The sequence below is a fragment of the Fukomys damarensis genome, unplaced genomic scaffold (genome assembly GCF_012274545.1).
Source record: "Fukomys damarensis isolate Sample0158 unplaced genomic scaffold, DMR_v1.0_HiC HiC_scaffold_20, whole genome shotgun sequence".
Classification (NCBI taxonomy): domain Eukaryota; kingdom Metazoa; phylum Chordata; class Mammalia; order Rodentia; family Bathyergidae; genus Fukomys; species Fukomys damarensis.
Window position 1 is genome coordinate 19,883,698 of NW_022900932.1, and position 18,273 is coordinate 19,901,970.

At 51.6% G+C, this 18,273-nt stretch overlaps 1 protein-coding gene across 1 annotated transcript in view; it reads right to left on the reverse strand.

Annotated features, from left to right (window-relative positions):
• Nucleotides 1-5,626: 5,626 nt before the first annotated feature.
• Adamts14 (ADAM metallopeptidase with thrombospondin type 1 motif 14) overlaps nucleotides 5,627-18,273 on the reverse strand; it is a gene marked incomplete at its 5' end in the record, with an annotated part of 72,990 nt that continues 60,343 nt past the window's right edge. Inside the window, 6 exons of the mRNA XM_010608041.2 lie at nucleotides 5,627-10,156; nucleotides 12,018-12,128; nucleotides 12,731-12,860; nucleotides 14,604-14,811; nucleotides 16,167-16,299; nucleotides 16,737-16,905. Coding sequence (XP_010606343.1) covers nucleotides 9,663-10,156; nucleotides 12,018-12,128; nucleotides 12,731-12,860; nucleotides 14,604-14,811; nucleotides 16,167-16,299; nucleotides 16,737-16,905 — 1,245 coding nt within the window. The remainder of the gene's footprint in view (nucleotides 10,157-12,017; nucleotides 12,129-12,730; nucleotides 12,861-14,603; nucleotides 14,812-16,166; nucleotides 16,300-16,736; nucleotides 16,906-18,273) is intronic.

An 18,273-nucleotide genomic window follows, 5' to 3' on the forward strand; every position in this document is an offset into this window, starting at 1 on the left:
ACCTCTTAAAGCTTCCATCTCTCAATGTCGTTGTGCTGGGGACTGATGACCCATGAACTTGGGGGACACATTCAAATTGTAGGGTGCTTGTTCCTTCTGACCTTTTTTCCCATGAACTTTTGCAGGGGTACCAGTCAGTCTCCGTTTGTTCCCACTTACCTCGGACCCAGAGCCCCTCCATCCAAGGCCCTATTTCACAGGCGGGTGGCTTCCCCTTCCTCTGTCCTCCCCTCTGAACACCAGTTCAGGGGCTCAGTGCTGCTGGTTCATATTTTCTTCCCTTCACTGGTCAGCCTGGGACAGAGGGGCTGGGAAAGACTCAGTCCTGGAAAGCCTGTGAGTTGGGTCTCTGTGCTCTCTTCATTCATACTTTTAAAAATAAACTTTCAATTTTGGAACAATCTTAGGTTTACAGAAAAATAAAAGTTCTCATGTATTCCTTTACCCAATTTCCATCATCATCATCATCATATTTGCACAGGGGATAGAACTCAGGACCTTGCGCTTTTGAGGCAGGCGGTGGCACCACTGAGCTAAATCCTCACCCCCTTTATTATTTTTTATACAACAGCTTCATTGAGATATAATTCACACTATAAAATATACCCAGAGTGTATAATAGCTTTTCATATCAAAGCTGTGCAACATAATCAGTCCCAGAACATTTCATTGCTCCCGAAATAAAACCCTGCACCTAGTAGTAGTCACTCTCCATTTCCTTGCATGCTTCATCTGCCCTGGACAACCCTTCTCTAGTTTCTGTCTCTATTGAGTTTCCTTTTCTAGTCTTCCACATAAACCAAATCATGCAGTATGTAATCCCTTGAGACTGGCTTCTTTCACTTAGCACAATATTTTCAAGGTTCATGTTGCAGTGAGCACTGCCACCTCCCTCCTTTTTATGGCACAGTAGTGTTCCATCGTATAGCTAGACTGCATTTTGTTTATCCATTCATCAGCTGATGGGCACAGGGGTTGTTTCCACCTTTTGGCTATTGTTAGCAATGTTGTAAGGAACATTCAAGTGCAAGTCTTTTGAATAGACATATGTTTTCAACTCTCTTGAGTATCTACCAAAAAGTGGGTGGCTAGATTATGTGGTAACTCTACATATAACCCTTTGAGGAACTGCCAGACCATTTTCCAAGGTGATGGAACCATTTTAATTCCCACCACCAGTCATGAGGCTCAGAATGCTCTATACCTTGCTAACACTATTATCTGCCTTTTAAAGTGCAGCCAATCACTCACAAGCTCAAGGTCCTGAGTTCGAGCCCCGGTACCCCACCCCCTAAAAAGTGCAGCCATCCTACTAGGGATGGCATGGCCTATCGTTACAGCTTGGGCTTTATTGGCCACTTGCATATCTGCTTTGGAGAACTTTATTTAGATGTCAGTGAGTTTTTTAAAAACAAAATTCCTACTCTGCATACAAACACACTTCATTCCAGCTGGAACTTTTCTAGCCCTGTAAGGAAAGCCCATCAGATATTTAGAGCCAAGGGGCTCGTGTTTTGTGTCTGTGTAACTGAGCAGCTCATGAATTCCATGTGGCTAAGGTCTTGTCTGTCACCGGAGATTATTTATATAAGACAGTTCTTGCTTATATACTTCCTGCCAGCATGAAGGAAAACTAAAGTGCATAGTAGCAGTGTTTCCCTCTCCATCTGAGATGCTCCTTGTTTCTAACATAAGACCAGCACCAACTATCGCAGTGCACCTCTCTTTCTGGGGCCTCCCAGATCTACGTTTTTCCCCACCAAACTGCAGGGGACTTTGAAGGTTTTAGATGTCTCTTTGCCATCCTTCTATAGCTGCACCACTTGGGGGAACAAAGAATATGTTCATTCCCGGAGTCTTCATCCAGCTTGGCCTAAATTGTGCCACCGCTAGGTGACCCATTACGAATCAGGTGCTCCTGGTTGAGACCAAGCATCCACATAAGTGGCCTGTTCCTTGCTGCTTGCATTTCCTCTGGGTCAGTTCATTGTGCAAAACAAAACATAAATAGCAACAAGGACGCCATAAGAGTAATTGTGTTTTAGTAGCTGCTGACTCAGCTTTAAAGGAGTAAAAGTCCTGAGCAGAACCAAAAGCGTGAAAAATCAACCCTGGAGACCGAAAACACACAAATCCACCCTGTTATTCCTCAGGCTGGGGGACAGACAGGGACAATGCTACCTGCAAGATTCACAAGACATGTATTTTTTCCCAAGGCCACACAGCAGCTATAGAAATGCCATGATCTCCTCTTTTTTTGCTTTCTTACCCTAGAACCACCATTGCTAGTTTAGCTTATTCCAGGGGTGTCCTGGCCTCCTAGCAGCACCAGTCCCTAGTTAATTCCCACATTTCTCAATCTGCCTTGAAAACAATCACCATTGCTGAACAGATCCTGCCCCCTGGGGCCTTCCAGGGCCGGGGGTGGGGGGGTGGGGATGGGGTACAGTGGGACTCAGAAGGCACACTCCCTCCTTCCTCTTGTCCAGCAACATCCACCAGGTCAGTACATTAGCTTTTACTGGACACCAGGCTTGTGCGCTCATGTCTCTGGCTGATTAGATGCTGATCGTATGACATCCACATGGCTCTGCTGTTTTGCTCACTCAGCTAGGCTTTTGTCACCTCCAGAGACCCATTAACTAAGGGTAATTACAGATCAGTCATTCATCCTGCGAGCAGGAAGGGGAATGAAAACAGTGCTTAGCAGCCGCTCTCCCAGATCTAGCCACCTCTGCTAGATAGAGGTGGACCACCACAATGATAGTTTGGCACTTTTACCCACCATGCAGGGAGGTGGACAGTTGTCCAGCCCTGACCATGGACAGCACTTGGAGGAAAGGCCAATGATCCACGTGCAGCTCTCAGGACCACTCCTAAAGCCCCGTGAGGGATTAGCTGGGTGGCACCTGGCCCTGCCCCCAACCAGCCATTTGTCCTTGGGCAAGTTCCCCTCTTTGGGCATCAGTCTACTGCTCAGTTCACTAAGACCCCTTCCTCTCCTTCCTTTTCCCCTCTTTCCGTTCCCTTTCCCCTTCTCTTCCTCTTTCTTCTATGGTACTATGGATTGAACCCAAGACCTCATACACTAGGCAAATACTATACCACTGAGCTGCACCCCAGTCCTAAGGCCTCATCTTAATTGCTGGGTAGTCTGCAATTCCAAGTTCAAATCATAGAATCACATGGGGTTCCTGGGAATAAAACTCACATGTCTTAAATGCTTTCTATGCCCCTGAAACCATGCTTAGCAACATATTGCTTATTTAAATCTTAAAACAACGCAATTAGATACTATCATACTATTTCAGGAAAGGAAACTAAGGAAGAGAGGGGTCAGGTAACTTGTCCTACAGCCAGTAAGTGGCCACCCATGCACTTAGTGAGCACAGCAAACAGAGGCACAGAGAGGGACGTGACTCCCCTCAGGCACACCACCCATCTTGGTCACTCTCATCCCTGGGACAAAATACCTGACACCATAACTTAAAAGAGGTGAGGTCTTGTCTTGGCTCACAGTTTCAGACATTTCGTCCACGGTTCGTAGGCTCAAACGCAGAAACAGCATGGCAAAAGGGCCCGCGAGGAGGAAAGGTGCTCGCATCATGGCTCAGGAAGCAGGGCGAGAAGGGAGGAGGCCTCAGCGACCCGGCTCCAACGAGGCCCGCCTCCTAGGGCACACTGGGCTGCTGAGCTGACTGGTGGACAAACCCATCGATGAGCAGAGCACCCCCACGGATGACACGATCACCTTCAAAAGCCCAACCTCTGAACACAAGGCTTTTGGAGGACGCCCCAGACCTAAACCACAACACTACCAGAGCCCAGTTCTCTTGGCTTCCCAGCCCGGGACCCTCGCCAGGCCTCCCCATTTTACTTACATACCTGTTGGCAGCACCTCCGACCTGCTCTAGCCAAGCCAGGGCAGGGCTCTCCTCCCAAGACCTTGGCCCTTTAATGTGACCGGACCTGGGGCTGCCCACCCTGGACTTGGAAACCAAGGCTCAGAAAGTGGGGTGCAGGGGCTCCCTGGACAAATGCTCCTTACTAGAGGATCTAGGTGGGTCCCGCCCTGCCCAGCCCCACCTAGCAGGCCATCTCCACCGCAGCTGTGCCAGCTCCTGAGCCCATTTCTGCAGACCAGAGGCTGCACGCTGTGGCCCTATGCCAAACCCAGACTATTGGTGGGCTTCATCCGACCTTTGGAGTACCTTTTGTGAACATTTAAAAATGCAGTATTTGCGTTTTCTCTTGAAGGATCCTCATTCCTGATGGCATTTGTTCTCAGGCACGATAGTCCCCACCTTATTTACAAGGTTTGCCTAGAGTCAGCAGCCCTGACCTGTTCACTGACCCTTTGATGCAGCATTCTCAGCTCTCCAGAGACCTCATTATCCTGTACCCAGGCAGCAATGGCCTCCTGGCCCTGGGACAGCGTGAAGTGCTTTCCCCTTTTCTGGCCCAGAACCACTACCCAGTGAGCTTCTAGGTCAGTCTCTCATTTTATGGAAGCAGCTCAGCCCCAGAGAGCTCGGAAGCATTTTGTTTCCAGTCACAGAGCAAGGGGAGTTCTTGTGTAAAGCCCCCTCCTTTTTTTTCAATTGCACTGTGAGTCACAGGAAATTAGCAATAGATCCAATTCTAACCACTGCAGAAAGTGCCTGCTGACCGCTTAGTTTTGGCTAGTGGCCGGCTCTGCAGTCCTTTGGCTGAGGGGACAGAGGACAGACCTGGTGGAAGAGCATATGGAGAATGGATATGTGAGTCCTTTTGTAAATGTCCCCATCCCTGTATAAGAGCTTATTAGGAAAATAGACTTCCTAATATAAATGTCAGGCCAGAGCAGTTTCCTCTAGCTTGCAGAAGAGTGAGGCAGTAATGGCCCAAATCTCAGGCAAGGCTGGGCCACACCCAGGGCCCCCACCTGTGGCCCCCTTCTGCCTCTGCAGCCCGTTGACCACTTGGTGCAATTCTTGGCTGACATTAGTGATTCGAAGGCCCTTGGGACTGTCCCAGGCTCTTGGGGATTTCATCATGAATGGCAGTTCTTGCCATGTACACAGCAAATACACAAGGTTCTGGAAGTGTTGCCTGATTGAATACCCACGACTTCTGTAGGTGTTTTGAGGGAAGAATCAGACTTTACAATATCTGGGGTCCAATATTATTACATCGCTGGAGAGACTACAATCTGAACCACCTTTTTGGAAGGAAACTGGGAAATGTGCCTTGAGTGACTTTGAGACATGGTTTGGGTATTTTGCACACTAGTACACTTCTGGTAATATTTTCTAGGAAAAACCAGGTAAGTGTGAAGGGTTTTTCTTACATCACTATTTATGACACCAAAACTGAGAAACAAACCTAGAGGATTTGGTTAAATAAAAGATCATCTAGCCAAGCAGTGGGGTACTGTGTGGTCATCAGAAATGAAGATGTATCTAGGATTGGTGGTGCATGCCTATAATTCTAGCACTCAGGTGGCTGAGGCAGGAGGATCACAATTTGGAGGGCAGACTGAGCTGCGCAGTGAGTTCAAGGACAGTTTGAATTACATAGCAAGACCCTTTATCAAAATAAAACAAAATGACAGCAAGAGAAACGAAGAGATAACTCACTATATTTCATGATGGAAAGATGCAGTTCACTGTATTACTGCAGGACAGTGGTGTGGGGAGACCAAATTACAATGGCAGGCACTGTAATGGCCACTGTGTGTGTGTGTGTGTGTGTGTGTAGTAGGTATATTTACATGCATGCACACATCTAGAAGAATTATAAAATTGTTAGTTTGTGGTTACCCCTTGGTAAACGGATTTTATTTCTCATCAGGTTTTAAATTTTGTCAGTAATGAACACGTAGTTCACGCGTGAAGTTTTAAAAGACAGAAGGATTTGGGGGTGGGCCATGGAAACATCTGGTCAGTGGCAGGTGCATCCCTGGGCACCATCCAGTCACATTCTTACCTGCCATTTCTCTTTCCACCCCCACAACGCACACTCCTGGCCCCAAGACACAGGCACCTGAACACAGACAGGGGGCAGGAGCTTTGCAGGAAGCGCCTACCCAGCTCCAGGTCAGGTAACCCAGGCTCTGTACCTATCCCCTCCCCTGCCTACTGTGTAAGTCACAAGGCCTGGAGGTTCAGTTCTAGGGGGTTTGCAACAAGAAAGAGCCCAGAGCCACCCCCCCCCATGGCTGGGTTGCTTCCAAGGAACAGGTGGAGGCTGAGCTGCCCCCTGGAGGAGTCTCCTGCCCTCCTTGAGGCCCAGCCCTCTTGTCCCCTCCACACTAAGAGCCCGCAGGGCTCACTAGCTGAGTCCCACATGAAGACACAGGCTGGAGCCCCAAGGAGGCCAGTTACACATGGAGGACACCATGGTGAGGACTTGCTAGGCTCCCTGGTCAAGAAGGTGGCAGATCACATCCAGAGTATGATCGCCCCGGGGAAGGACAGGTGTCTTAACAATACTGAGATTTTTTTATTTAGAGGCATGGCCTACTTTACACAGGATTCTTAAGTTTTTCTCCACAATACTTTATAGATTTCAGTGCATAGTATTTGGTGTTCTTGATGCTACTGCAAATGGGTCTTGCTTTTTAAACTCCCCTCATGCACAGGGTGGCAGTGATTCTAAAGCTCATGCTTCTCCATAAACATCTATTAACATCTCACTAGTACTTCCTTACCTGCTCTTAGGGTGCTCACTTCCACTCACATCTCACCAAAGATGGGACAGACACTGTGTGGCCTGAGTCCAGAGAGGCTTGTCACCTTCTGGAAATTAGTTCACTTGCTTCCTTTGTTAGGGTAGAGTGAATCTCTCCCTCCCTCCAGTGGGCGGGTGGAACCCAGGGCCTCCTAAGTGCTAGGCAAGTGCTCTACCACTGAACCACATCCTAGGCCGTGTAATGCTCTCCTGTAGTGTTCTGTACCCTGGACAGAGGCAGGTAACCTGTGGCTGGGGTCCCATGGCCCAAGCCGAGTCTGGACAGCTGTTGACCTGCAGGGGTGGGCAGGCCACAGAGAGGCAGGAGAAGTGGGAGGACCCCAGGCTGAGGGCCTGGGCTCTGGCAAAGCCCACTGCTGTGCACAGGCAACAGCTCCCTTGTCCCCCAAGCTGATTGGTTCCCCTAATCCCTACTCAGGAAGAACCCAGTGATCCACCTCACTCCTGGGAGGCCCCTCGTCCTCAGAAAGCCCACAGTCTCTGATTTCAGAGGTTGGCCTGGCAAGTCAGTTTCCATTCTCCTTTTGCAGGGGAGCAGTGGCCCCTCAGAATGCAATCTCCTGAAGCCTTCCTGGAGATGTCTCACCCCACACCCGGCCCTGTGCAGGATCCTGGGCTTGGTTTCCGGGTCCCTCCTCCTCCGTTCAGGTGCTGCGATTCTGCTTCTAGATGCTATGCTTCTGCCTGAGATACTGATTGGGGGAGGATTTCCAGTGCTGCAAATTTTAAATTACTGACCCAATACTCCTGGCTCCCTGTCCTGACAATGTCAATGGTCAGTGTCCACTGCCCAGAGCATTATGTGGAGGATTCTTGGGGTGGAACTGGGCTCAGAGGGAATGATGCGGTGATAAATTGGCAACATCTGCCCCGGGCACAAGACAGGGACACGTGGGCATGTTGTTCCATGAGTTACTGCTGCCCCCTGCAGTGTGCCGGGATCGCTGTTAGAGCTGGGCTACCAGGGCTCTTAGAGGGCCCCATTCAGCCCACATGACCTCCATGGCATAACTGCACCAGACCAAGAGGAAGTCTGTGGAGGGCCCACGATCCTCCTCTGTTTGGCCATACTCTGGGCTCTGAGCTCACAGAAGTCCTGCCTGAGTCATCCTGAGATTGCTTCAGAGGCCTGCACTAGCATCTCCCTGGCTCAGTTTCCCTGAGGTGTGCTGGGTCACCTCAGGGATACTCCTAGGCCTGATGGCAGCTGCTTACAGAAGGGTAGCTCCTGAAGGGAAATTTGAAAAACTCTGAGTATCTGAACACTTTTGTTGCTGTTGATGCCAAAACTACCTCCCAGGCATCTCCACCCTTTGGGTGGTGACCTGAAAGGCCACCCAGCTCCTCGGTGGTGCCCTCCCTGCCATCCCACCCCTCACCATCTTGCTACCGTCCAGCCCAGCCCCTTACAGTTCTGGCTCCATTGTCCCCTTGCCCCAAAACAGAGAAGAAAAAAAGAAAAACACACAGAAGTGCTTTTGGGGTCCAAAACAAAGCACCAAGGGCAATGTTAATAAATACATAACATTAAGAGAGCTGGGTCTCCGAGGCACAGGGTTTATACCAGGCCAGGCTAGTCCTTACAGGAATGATTTGGTGTATGCCCCAGCAACCTATAGAAGGGAGGGCATCCCTGGGAGAACACCTAGGGCCTCAGGACTTCTACTCCCCAAGGAGGCTGCAGGGCACGGCACCATTGCTCCTCCTCTTCTTATCTGGGAAGGGAGTGTGACAAGCACCTCTATGAGCTGGGATCACCTGCTGAGAGCTTGGAGATCCCTCCAGGCCCTAGGAGTGAGGACCCCGGGAAGCCTAAAAGCCAGGGCTACTTCCCAAGGGCCAGAGGGCCCAGGAGGTAGCAGGGAGGATGGCTGGCCTGGCTGAGGGCCTGCAGCACCATGGGTTAGTGTGCCCTCCTCACCCCAGTTTCGGGGCAGAGGCCGGGCTCTCACCCTTGTCTTCCTCTGGACCTGGCTCAGCAGACTCTGGTCCTCAGAGCACCACACACCCTGGCCTGGTTCAAGCCAAGCAGGAGAGGATCCCTGACTCCAGCAGGAGCAGACAGCGGCAGAGGACGATGGCCGAGGGGCACAGCCCGAGAAGTCACGTCTCCTGTGTGTCCCAGGCGTCTTCTAGGCCGGCCTACTCCTAGCCATGCAGGGCCGATTCCTGGTCCAGCCGGGGTCCAGCACCAGTTCGGGAACCCCCGATGATGAGGACTTGGGGGCCAGCAGAACCTGACCCCTCCTCTGGGCTGGGCATATGACCAGTCTGTAACACGGAATCACCAGAAATAACAGAAGTGACAGCCACAGTAGCAAAGTGCGGCCATGAACACTGCACTCCCAGCAGAGGTGAGCTGGCCTCTCCCCAGCCTTGGCTTGTGAAGCTGCGTGGGGCTCTTGGCTGAGGACAGCGGGGCCTGAGGTGAACTTGTCTGCCCTCTATGCCCAACCCGGGGAAGCTGGCCATCACGTTCGCTACAGGTCCTTCCCCAGCCTGCCCAGTGGGCAGTCTCTACCTCCCTCTGCCTGCTTTGCCATTCTGGGGCCTAAACAGGGGTCCTCCCAAGTCCTGGGAAAGCAGGCACCCTGACAGCTCCCAGCATTATCTTCAGAGCTGCCTGGGGCCTGGTGGCTTTGGGGAAGGGCGCTGGCCGACCCTCGACCCTCAAAGGCCCCAGGAATCCTGAGAGGTTCAGTCTGGGGACTGCTGGCTGAGGTATGTCCGGTTCAGGCTTTCCCTGATCTTCTTCCTCCCACCCTCTGTCATGGGGGAGAGAGTGTCACAGCCCCAAATAGGAACAAGAGGCAAATAATTTAAAAGGAAGTCTGTGCTTGCCCCTACCCCGCTGCATGGATCCTCTGAGCTGGGGTCACCGGGGCAGCACAAGGAGTGTAAACGTGACTGACAGGATAGTGTGGTGTGGCTCATGTCACTGGGGAGGTGGTGGGAAGGCTGGTGCCCAGATGCCTTGATTCCTCTCTGGGCTGCCCTTGGTCCTCAGAGGCTGGCACAGCTGCAAGGGTCCAGCCCCAAGGTGGTCCCTGAGGGGTGGCAGGGGAGGTGCCCCCAAATGCTCTGGGGCTCAGGGTCTGGGGGACCAAGTGGGGCAGGGTGACTGAGGACCTCCTATCTGGTGGCCCCGGGAGCTGTGTGGGTTGGCCATGCTGATGGTCATCCAGTCCTGCCGGCTCCATGGTGGGCTCCATGACGTTGGGAGTGGTCTTGGATTGTGGTGAAGGGCTCCCAGGAGTGGGGACGGTAGGTGTGGAGGGCAGGCCAGGGTCCGGGCTGGTGTTGGGGCCTGAGGCCTTTTTGGAGCAGGACTCGCAGCACAGCCGGTAGTAGCCAGGGATGGCACAGTGGTGATCAAGCGCTTCCATCTGGCAGAAGATGGACCTGTCCCCCACGCAGGGCTCTGCTGCACACACAGCACAAGGACAGTGCTAGGGAATGCCCACTGTCTGGGTGACACGCAACCCACCTCCCACTCACCTACCATCTGCCCAGCCTCCATGCCCAACCCTGCTGCACTCACTACTCTTTTTAGCCCAGAAGGCCCCCTGGACAACCTGGCAGAGTGAGACCTTCTATATGGAAGAGTAACTGAGCCGCCGGAGAAGTAGATCTCAGTGGGCTTCCCACTCACAAATGATCCAGATCTACAGCACCAGGGGAATCCAGTATGTGGGAAAACCCCAGAACTGGGGCCCTGTGTGATGCGTCCACAGAACTGGCTGCTCCAGAATCATCTGGTAGCTTCTGTACAGGCCGTGACTGCCTCGGCCCCAGCGAGCCTGAGCAGTCTAAGATGTGCCCAGGTCCTAGGGTGAGTCTACCCTGCAGCAAAGTTCGAGGACACTATTCTGGATGGAAACAGGGACCCTTACTCTTCCCAGTCAACCCAAAGGGCTCTAACCCCTTCAGCCAGGCCAATGCCCAGGGAGCTCATGCCCAGGTTAACAAGCAGATCAATGTCCTGCCAGCAGTCAGTGCAATCTGGACCCCTAAGCCCTCTACCACTAACTTTGCAAGCGAGTAAACTGAGATTTAAGTTTAGGGTGAAACAATGTGAGGCCTTGGATAGGATCTCTGTTTGTAAAATAAGGATAATGTTGCATGTGCCAATGGACGGTAACATTACAATTATAAATGACACTTATAAAGTGGCCAGAATAGAAGGATGCTCATGATACTAGTTTGCTTTGCTTTAAGCAGCATCTGAACACATTTCTGTGATGAATGCAGGAAGGGCCCTCTAAGAAGAATGGAAGAAAGCAAGAAATGTGGCTTTCTACTAAGTTTTTGCCAAAGACAGTTGGGGGTGGGGAGCTTAGGGAAACAGATCAGGGAAAATGCAAAGCCAGTGGCCTCTAGGTGGCACCCGAAGTCCAGGACCAGAATCAGGACCCAAGCACTTGCATTTTGGAGGCAAAGAAGAAAATCCAGGAACCAGGAACCGGAGCTACCTGAGCTTCAGCCCAGAAGCAAAGAAACAGTGTTTGAAGGATTTGCACAAAGACACACAGCCATGCCTGGTTTTCTAAGGAAGGGTTGGAGTCTAATCTTTCTGCTATTCATCTTGCCAGACCCTGGTTCTTGGGAGGGTGAGAAAGAGAAAGAAAGAAGGAACCTCGGAAGGGAGGTTGGACCACATAGCCTGCTTGCTGCATAACAGGTGCCTGGCAAACTTTATTCGTGAATGAAGGAAGGAAGGAAGGAAGGAAGAAGTGGGGGATGAGTTGACCAGCTTCTAGTCACAAGACAGAGAGAAAATGCTCTTCCTGTTGTGTTGCTGTTAGCAGAGCTAGTCAGGAGCACATGCGTACCCTCATTCCATCTGTCAACAGCAGTATGACAGCAACTCAGATCTACAATGGCTTATCTAAAAATCTTAGAACCAGACAGGACTCAGAATCCAGGCCTTTGGGGCTCATAAAAGTAATTCTCTGTGTATTTGTACCCTAGACCATCCTCAGCGGAATTTGGACTATCACCATGTAACAAAATATGGCAAGGTTTCTGTAGCAGAAGCATACACGATCTTGTGCTAGTCTGGCTCAGATTTTGTCACCAAAGCAGTGTGCACTAAAGTCAGGAGAAAAAGCCTCTGGCTTTCAGCATCTCAGAACTGCAGAGAAGTCATGGACCAGTGTAGAAGCATCCTCACTTCCCAGCTACAGACACAGACTGCATGCTGGGTCTGTTCTGCTAGCTACACAGTCATATTTTGGACCTCCCAAAAGGTCCAGGGACAGGCAGGGGTCCGGGGCTGCACTTACTTGGTGATCGCTGGTTCACAGGAGGCAGAGGCCCCGACTCCGACATGTGCCGTCCCTCCAGGGTCACAAGCTCCTGGATCTCTGCTGTTGCCGTGGAGTTCTGGAGGTTTCCTAGAGTAAGGAGAAACAGCCTCAGTACTGAGAGCACCTGGAATCCAAAATGCTCAGGACCAAAAACATTTCGAGGTTCAGATTTTTCTCCACATTTTAGAATATTTTTATTTACATAATAAATGGACAGGACCCAAGTCTAAACATGAAGTTCATCTGTTTCTTATATATAGCATGAACATAATAGTATGCAAATATTTTAAATAATTATTATACCAGATATCAGTAATTGTGAAATTTATTTTAAAATTTTAAGTTATTAACTATACTAATTTGTGCTATCCTAATTATTAGCTTTAAATTTTAATAATTTGAGGAATGAAACAAAGCTTGAGTGTCACAGCGGAAGGTACTGGGAGGGTCCTCCCTTGGGGATGTTGGCTAAACTGTGTTTTCTGGACCTGTTCCTATGAGGTCAGGTATGGAATTTTCAACTTGCAGCATTATTCCCACCCTCAGCAAGCTTTTGATCTTGGATTCTGGATTTCTGGATTTAGGAATATTCAACCTGCACTTGGGATTTCTACAGGCCTGCACACAAGGGCTGGGTGCAAGGCTAAGACCAGCGGAGCTGGGCCAGGCCTCCCCACCCGCCGGCTCACCTTCACAGGCGGGCAGGCTGCAGACCTGCACAGTGCCCGGCTTGTCCCCCTCGCACTGCCTGAGGGTGTTGGCGGTGGTCCTGCACACCACCTGCCGCTGCTGGACGCCCGCTCCACAGGTGGCAGAGCACTGTTGGGAGAGTGGGGACCAAGGTGGTGAGGGGAGAGACAGGATGACCCGTGAGCTCAGAGTGCAGCCAGAGCCCGAGGACAGAGGCAGGAGCCACATCTTCACTTGATGTGCAAGAACCGCTTCCAAATACAGCCTCCCCAGGACACCACTTCTGGCTTCAGATTCTCCTCAACCAGTGGTCGAGCTGCCACCCTAGCTCAGGGCCCCATGGACCCCTCTATAACCTAAACAGTGAACCACTGGCTTGGGAAGGGACTTCTGGGACTCATTCCAGATACAATCAACAGTGTCCTCTGTGCCTGGTCTGTGCCCAGGTTCTCAAATAGCCTACGTATCACCCTGGCAAGCTCCTGTTGTGATCCCTCAAGTGGTGTGAGCTAGGGCAGAGCAATCCACTTGATGAGCCTTGTTAAGGGCAGGTAGCTGAACTGTGGTGCCTGCTGTCCCCAACTCAGTTCCCAATTCTATAACCCAAGAGACCTAAGTGACAGAAGCTCTACAGACCCTTCTATCTCTGACATTCAATGACCTCATGATTTGATGGACCTAACACTGGTTCACAGAGACATGCTTGTTTACAGCATCTTCTTCCTCAGCAGGAAAGGCAGAAAGCAGAAGAAACACTGTAGGTGCAAGGGCTGCCACACTCCTTGTCCCCCACACCTGACACTCTTCCCACTCTGCTGAGTGGGTTGGCAGGAGGGTCCCAGGTGGCAGGACAAGGACCCTAGGAGAGCAAGTTTGCCCAATGTGACTGTGTCGCTTTCTACACACTGACCACAGCATCTCAGCAGAAAGGAAAGAGCTTGCATACTGGGGCATGTGACCACCGAGTGAAACATCAAGGTCAAGGGGCCACCATGGGACAACCATGAATCACCTGCTTGGGACAAATAACAGACAAAAGTCACACAAAGAGCACTGGCCAGTCTCACGGGGACTCTACCTTCCACCTCCTCATCTGTTAGTTTATCTCTGGTGCCTTCAAGGACCAGCAATCTTTCTGTTTGGTATCAAATCAAACAAAGCTCTACATTATGGAGGAGAATGTGAAGTCTCAGGTGCGTACGGATATTTTGTTATTTATTCTTTCATTCACTCATGTATGCTGGGGATAAAACCTGGGGCCTCATACGTGCTGGGCAAGTGCTTTATCGCTGAGCAACACACAGCCCCCAGCCTCAAGGGGGGAGTTTCAGTTCTTAAAGAAAACTACTCTATTAGATACTATTTAAAGCAGGCCCTCCCTGACTACCCTCGGTCTTTGGTCACATTCCCACAGCCCTGCACAGATCCAGCAGGCCGATCTGTGAATGCTATGTTTGTCACTGGTTTATGTGTTTATTATGTCTCCTTCGGGGGACTGTAAGCTGCAGGTGAAACCCTGTTCCTGTTGATGCTGGGTTCCTGGCATACTTTGTACAATGCCTCACATGAAGCATTTCTGGAAGGTTAGGATATGCTTTAGTTTGCTCCTGTGGGATGCAGGGATGTTTCCTGTGGCTGCTGGTGCCCTGTGAGTTTAGAGCAGATGTGAAGGGCCATAAAGGTCTAGCGCATAGACACGAATGATGGATGTGGGAGTAACACCATGTTGATCTGAGGACACCCAGATGGGGTGTGGAAAAGCTCAGACAGAATCTCTCTGCCTGCACAGGGCACCAGGAAATCCCTTTGAACCTTCCTCCACCCAGACCTGCCTCTTTCCTGAGTGCCTCTGGCCTGCTGAAGGTGACTCACCTGGGACCAGGCTCCTGTTCGCCACTGGGCTGGGCAGGGAATGCGGAGGCAGGGCCTCCGGGCTTCAGGCCGGGCACCAGGACAGGCTTTGGCTGGCATGGCCTTATGGGTGCTATTGGAGAGGGGCAGGAGGCACTGTACCCCCCGAATCTGCACTCCCAGCTTCCCGCAGCTCCGGCTACAGGCACTCCATTCCTCCATCACCCACCTGGAGACAGACAGGACATAAGGTGGGGAGAAGGTGCAGCAAGGGGATACTTCCTCCAAGGTGTCACCTCCTACCCCCAGATGGACATAGTGAGAGCCAGAGAGTGGGTTTGGCATCAGAAGGTGAAGGACCCAGACAACTGTTCACCTGGTTCTGTAGCTGCCTGCTGTGTGGCCTCAGCAAGGTTACAGTTCTCTCCTGCTGCTTCCCCAAGAGAGGCAGCACAGTGTGCTGAAGCCTGACACCTGTGTGTTCTTGTGTTAACTACTAGCCCCACTAAGCCCCACAGACCCCTCTTTGGACCAGGTTTCAGCATCCCTTAGATATCTGAGTGCCTCCCATGTGCGGAGAGTGTCCCGGACAATGAAATGTGGCAGTGCCCAAACAAACCAAAGCCACACTTTCCCAGATATCGCCCCCATGGGACGAGAGGGGCACTCTTCACCCCCCCACACCCCAGCCTCACTCCCTAGCAGCTCCGCAGGTGGTCTGCAAGCATTTTATTTTTATTTATTTATTTTTTGGTACCGGGGATTGAACTCCGGTCCTTGTGCTTGCAAGCATTTTAGTAGCCCAGCAACTTCCAACTGCCAAGCCAAGTCCTTCTCTGCCTCAGTTTTCTCAGAGCTTTTAGTAAACAGGGGCTCCTCGGGGCACTTTTTCCAAGCCAACCTGTTCCTTTAAAACCAAAGAAAACTCCAAGACTTGGAGAAGCCCACCCAGGATTGCAGGCAGTTAGCCAGCCCCCACGCAGGCTCTCCGGTCAGGCCTGTGCGTTTAGTCTGGGTGCTGGGGTGAAGGGACAGCACAGAAGGTGGGTACGAAGCTGCGCTGGGCACAGGAGAGGCTGTGTAGCACAGCCTGTGCTGGGCACAGCATGGTCACAGCAGACTGCGCTGGCCACCGGCTCCCACCCTGGCTCCGGATTACACGTCCACTCTGGCTCTGACCTAGAGTTCATCACAAGGCATAGCTCTCACTGCTCCCTGAAGGTCTCTCCAAATAATCCCCACAACACAACCCTGGGCTCAAAAGAGCCTGTGTCCTCAGGCAGGGGAATCTCAAGTGTGGGGCAGATTACGCTGGGGGCCGGCATCCTGGCCTGAGGACTGGGGTCAGCAAGCACAGAATCCACTGTGTATATCAGAGCTACCTGCCACTACTAGGGGAAAACCACGTCTGGAAGATTCTTCCTTCTTTAGGAGTAGAAATTAGTGACCCAGAAATCCCAAAGGGCGTGGCTGTGCATGGAGTGGGTGCTTCCTGTGGGCTGCTCTGTGCTACTGGGAAGGTGAGCAGCCCCTCCTCCTGGGTCAGGACAGTGAGAAGCAGGGGCCAGGCTCCAGAGCACTCACTCAGGCTGAGGGCACAGGTGCTGGTTGCAGCGCCGGCGGATGGGCTTGGGCCTCTTCCGGGGGTCACACAAGTGCTGCTGCACCATGTGGTGGTCCCGTCTGCGCCGGCAGCCGTACTTGGTGAACTGGATACCTGTGAAGGGTGGGCTGCTGTGAGTCCACTCTGGGTCTTCCCTTGCCCTCTCCGGGTCTTCAGGCAGCGACCTTCTGGAGGGCTGGGGCGGGGGGGAATCCCACCTCCCTGGTGCCTTTGGGTCCCCTCCAGCCCAAGGCAATTTCTGCCTGCCTTGATGAGGTCTGTCTCTTGCTCCCTGGTGCAGCACTGGTGGGCAGTGGCTTTGGATGGCTGCCTGTGCCCAGAAGGCCAGCTCTCATAGGTAGAGGGCCTGCCCGGGGCACCCCACCCCAGCCCTAGTCCTAGTCCATATACAGGAGATCTTCCAGGGGAAACAAGCATGAGCAAGACCATGTCAAAAGGAGACAACACCAGGCCCCCACCCTTCCCAGGTCCTCTGCTCCCCAGAGGCCCTGCTGCCCTACTGGGGACTGGGGGATCAGGAGAGCCGGCACCTCCTCCGCAGGCTTTGGTGCAGGGGGCCCAGCTCTTGAGCGCCCACTCGTAGGTGTCTGTCTCCTCCAGGAGCACATTGTTGCTCCCGATGAGGGGCAGCAGGTCCTCATGGATGATGTACTTGTAGGCGAGGCTGCCTCGGGGGCTACCCTCAGCTGGGGGGAGCACCTGAGGGGAGACGGGGAGCAGGTGGCACAGGACCAGAAAGAGCAGCAGGGCTGGGATGGGACCAAAGAGAAGGATGTGGGTTAAGGACAGGGATGGGGACAGTGCCAAGTATGGCTGGGGTGGGTGAGGTGGCAGCTGTATGACAAACTCCTGCTTCCTAAATTAAATACCTGCTGTATGCAAGGCCTGAGAGCAGCTGGTCAGTACCAAGCCTGTGAACGCTTTTCTCCTCTATGTTCTAAAGAGGGCAGGACCCATGTCCTTGGGTCTTTTGCTCACTCTCTGACTTTAGAAGATGTCAAGACACACAACATGGATGCCAGATCCTTGTCAGATACATGATCTGCAAATATTTTCTCCCATCCTGTGATCTTCCCACTTCTTAAGAGCGTGTATTGACATACATTTTCCATTTTGGTGAAATCTAATTTACCCATTTCTTCTTTTGTTGCTTATGCTTTTAGTAGTTTAAATTTTTTAAATTTTTTTGGTTTTGGTTTTGGTTTTGGTTTGTACTAGGGATCCAACTCGGGACCTTGCACTTGTGAGGCAGGCAGCGGAACCACTGAGCTAAATCCCTGGCTGTTTTCAGTAGTATATCTAAGAATCTAAGTCATAAAGATTTACCCCACTGTTTGCTTCTAAGAGTTCTATGATTTCAGCTCTTATATTTAGCTCTTCGAATTGCTTTGAGTTTAATATTTGTGTAAGGTGTGAGGTAGGGATCTAGCTTCATTCTTTTCCATGTGAATATTCAGTTGTCTTAGCACCATTTCTTGAGACTATTTATCTCCCTTGAATGACCTTGGTACCTTTGTTGGAAATCAGCTGGCTCCAGATATACAGGCAGTCAATGAATATAAAATGAATAGAAAATAGTGTTGGATGGAATTAAAATGGTGATGCAATAGCCACAGAGCCCAACCTCTAGGACCTCGCTGATTTGGGAGGGCAACACTAAGAGCAAAGCCTGTCTAAGATCTCCATGGTACCAACCAGAGCTGAGGGAATATGGACCGAATTGTCACGAGCTAGTCTGCTTGCTTAGCCACCCTGGCTCTACCATCCCTGGTCCAGGCTGAGGAAGACAGAGATGGGACCTAGCTAGGACAATGGCCCTGTCCCCTTCTTAGAAGGCTGGCACTGCCAGATAGCACCCCCTGACTTCAGAAGATGCCAGATCAACTGCTTTAAAGGCTTGAGAAAGCCACCTTAGGATTCTCATATTGACCATGCCAACAATGCATTCTGATGCTGAAGGATGCCTGGTGACCTGCGGAACCACCCTGACCCCTGTCTGATGCCTGCCCCAGGCCCCATTTCCCACCCTGGGTAAAGAACAGACTTCCTACGTGTGGCTTCCTGAGG